General features: G+C 49.6%; 1 protein-coding gene across 3 annotated transcripts in view; it reads right to left on the bottom strand.

The window, feature by feature from the left end:
* Positions 1-6: 6 nt before the first annotated feature.
* Positions 7-2138, bottom strand: part of LOC131724971 (tubby protein-like) — a 3935-nt gene continuing 1803 nt past the window's right edge. For all 3 annotated transcript variants that reach the window (XM_059018157.1, XM_059018156.1, XM_059018155.1), the window contains exons 3-5: positions 1405-1721; positions 851-957; positions 7-295 (exon numbers count right to left, since the gene is read on the bottom strand). In XM_059018157.1, the coding sequence (XP_058874140.1) occupies positions 141-295; positions 851-957; positions 1405-1721 (579 nt within the window). In that variant the 3' untranslated portion in view covers positions 7-140. The remainder of the gene's footprint in view (positions 296-850; positions 958-1404; positions 1722-2138) is intronic.

Genomic DNA, 2138 nt, shown 5'->3' with positions numbered 1-2138 from the left:
CAGACTGAAACTAAACTGAGTCAAGCAGACCAGCGTTTGGGCTCTAGTGCCTTCATCAGCGTTACTGAAACTAAACTGAGTCAAGCAGACCAGCGTTTGGGCTCTAGTGCCTTCATCAGCGGTACTGAAACTAAACTGAGTCAAGCAGACCAGCGTTTGGGCTCCAGTGCCTTCATCAGTTCTTTCTCCTCACCTTTTAACTGGTCCCTGTTCTGGGAAGTGTCTGATTTCTTACTGGTTTTTGATGTGGACTGGGATTTTTCTTTCTTTGCTGCTTTCTGAGATGCAGAGGTTTCTAAAAGAGAGATAAAAAGAGAGTGAGAGAGGAGAGACGAGAGGAGAGAGGAGAGAGGAGAGGGAGGAGAGAGAGGAGAGAGGAGAGAGAGGAGAGAGGAGAGAGGAGAGGAGAGAGAGAGGAGAGAGGAGAGAGGAGAGGGGAGAGGAGAGACGAGAGGAGAGAGAGAGGAGAGGAGAGGGGAGAGAGGAGAGAGGAGAGAGGAGAGGGAGGAGAGAGAGGAGAGAGAGAGGAGAGAGGAGAGAGAGGAGAGAGAGGAGAGAGAGGAGAGAGAGGAGAGAAAGGGGAGAGAGGAGAGAGGAGAGAGGAGAGAGAGGATATAGAAGAGAGAAGACAGAGGAGAGGAGACAGGAAAGAGGAGAGAGAAGAGAGAAGAGAGAGGAGAGGGGGAGAGGAGAGGCGAGAGGAGAGGGTTTAGGGATAGAGATGATAGCTGAGAGTTCATGATGTTTCAAATCCTTCTCTACTTGATTATTTCAAGTTAGGAATCCGCAGTCGTATGTCAGCCATGTTGGTTGCTTCTTGTCAGAGCCGCCATGGCACCAGTTTCCTCACCTGCCCTCTGCTTCACTTTCTTCTCTTTCTTGCCCGCAGCCTTCTTGGTGAGCAGTTTGGTATCCTGGGAAACAGAATCTTCAGCCTCCTCGAGTTCCGCATCAGCGCTGTCTGAGAGAGAGAGAGAGAGAGAGAGAGAGAGAGGACTATAGTCATTGAATTCACACTGAAGACCCCTGAGAAAGACTTCTAGTCGTTAGTCATTGAATTCACACTGAAGACACTGAGAAAGACTTCTAGTCATTAGTCATTGAATTCACTCTGAAGACGCTGAGAAAGACTTCTAGTCGTTAGTCACTGAATTCACACTGAAGACCCTGAGAAAGACTTCTAGTCGTTAGTCATTGAATTCACACTGAAGACCCTGAGAAAGACTTCTAGTCGTTAGTCATTGAATTCACACTGAAGACACTGAGAAAGACTTCTAGTCGTTGGTCATTGAATTCACTCTGAAGACGCTGAGAAAGACTTCTAGTCGTTAGTCATTGAATTCACACTGAAGACGCTGAGAAAGACTTCTAGTCGTTGGTCATTCACATTGTTTGAATTCCCACCTGCTTCCTGTTTCCTGTCCTTCTTCCTGCTCTTCCTGGCCTGTGATTGACTCTCTGTGGTTCCCATGGTAGCGGTCGTTGAGGCGGAGAGTGAGGTCAGAGAGAGAGATCTCCTCCAATGGAGGCTCGGAGACGAGGTCTGTGTTCAGAACCAATAGAATCTGCTCCCCTTCCTCCTCCCTCTGACCCTCCCCCAGACCCTCCTCCTCCCCCTCCCCCCTCTTGGGCTTCCAGCTCTTCACTCTCAGGTCAGGATTGGCCTGAACCATGCGAGTCTCCTGCCTCCTGCGCCGCTGCCTTCTCTCCAGCAGAGTGCGCTGTGGGGCAGAGAGCGGGAGAGGAGGACAGTGAGAGGGGGGACATTCTTCTGGGGGTTCTGTGTGGAGGCATTTTTATTTACAATTCTGTTTAAAACCTCCCTATCTAACTGTAGCACAGCTTTAAACCCAGCGAACAAGCCTCCATTCCTGACTGTAACCTCGCTTTCAATCTCGCAAGCGGAGTCTCCAATAGAAACACACTCACTGAGATACACACACTGAGACACACACACACTGAGACACACACACTCACTCTCTCACCTGGTTCTGTAGTCTGAGACACACACACTGAGACACACACACACTGAAACACACACACTGAGACACACACACACTGACACACACACACACTGAGACACACACACACTGACACACACACACACTCACTCTCTCACCTGGTTCTGTAGTCTGAGA

This window comes from Acipenser ruthenus, chromosome 58, assembly GCF_902713425.1.
Source record: "Acipenser ruthenus chromosome 58, fAciRut3.2 maternal haplotype, whole genome shotgun sequence".
Classification (NCBI taxonomy): Eukaryota; Metazoa; Chordata; class Actinopteri; order Acipenseriformes; family Acipenseridae; genus Acipenser; species Acipenser ruthenus.
This window is presented reverse-complemented; position numbering and strand designations above follow the sequence as displayed.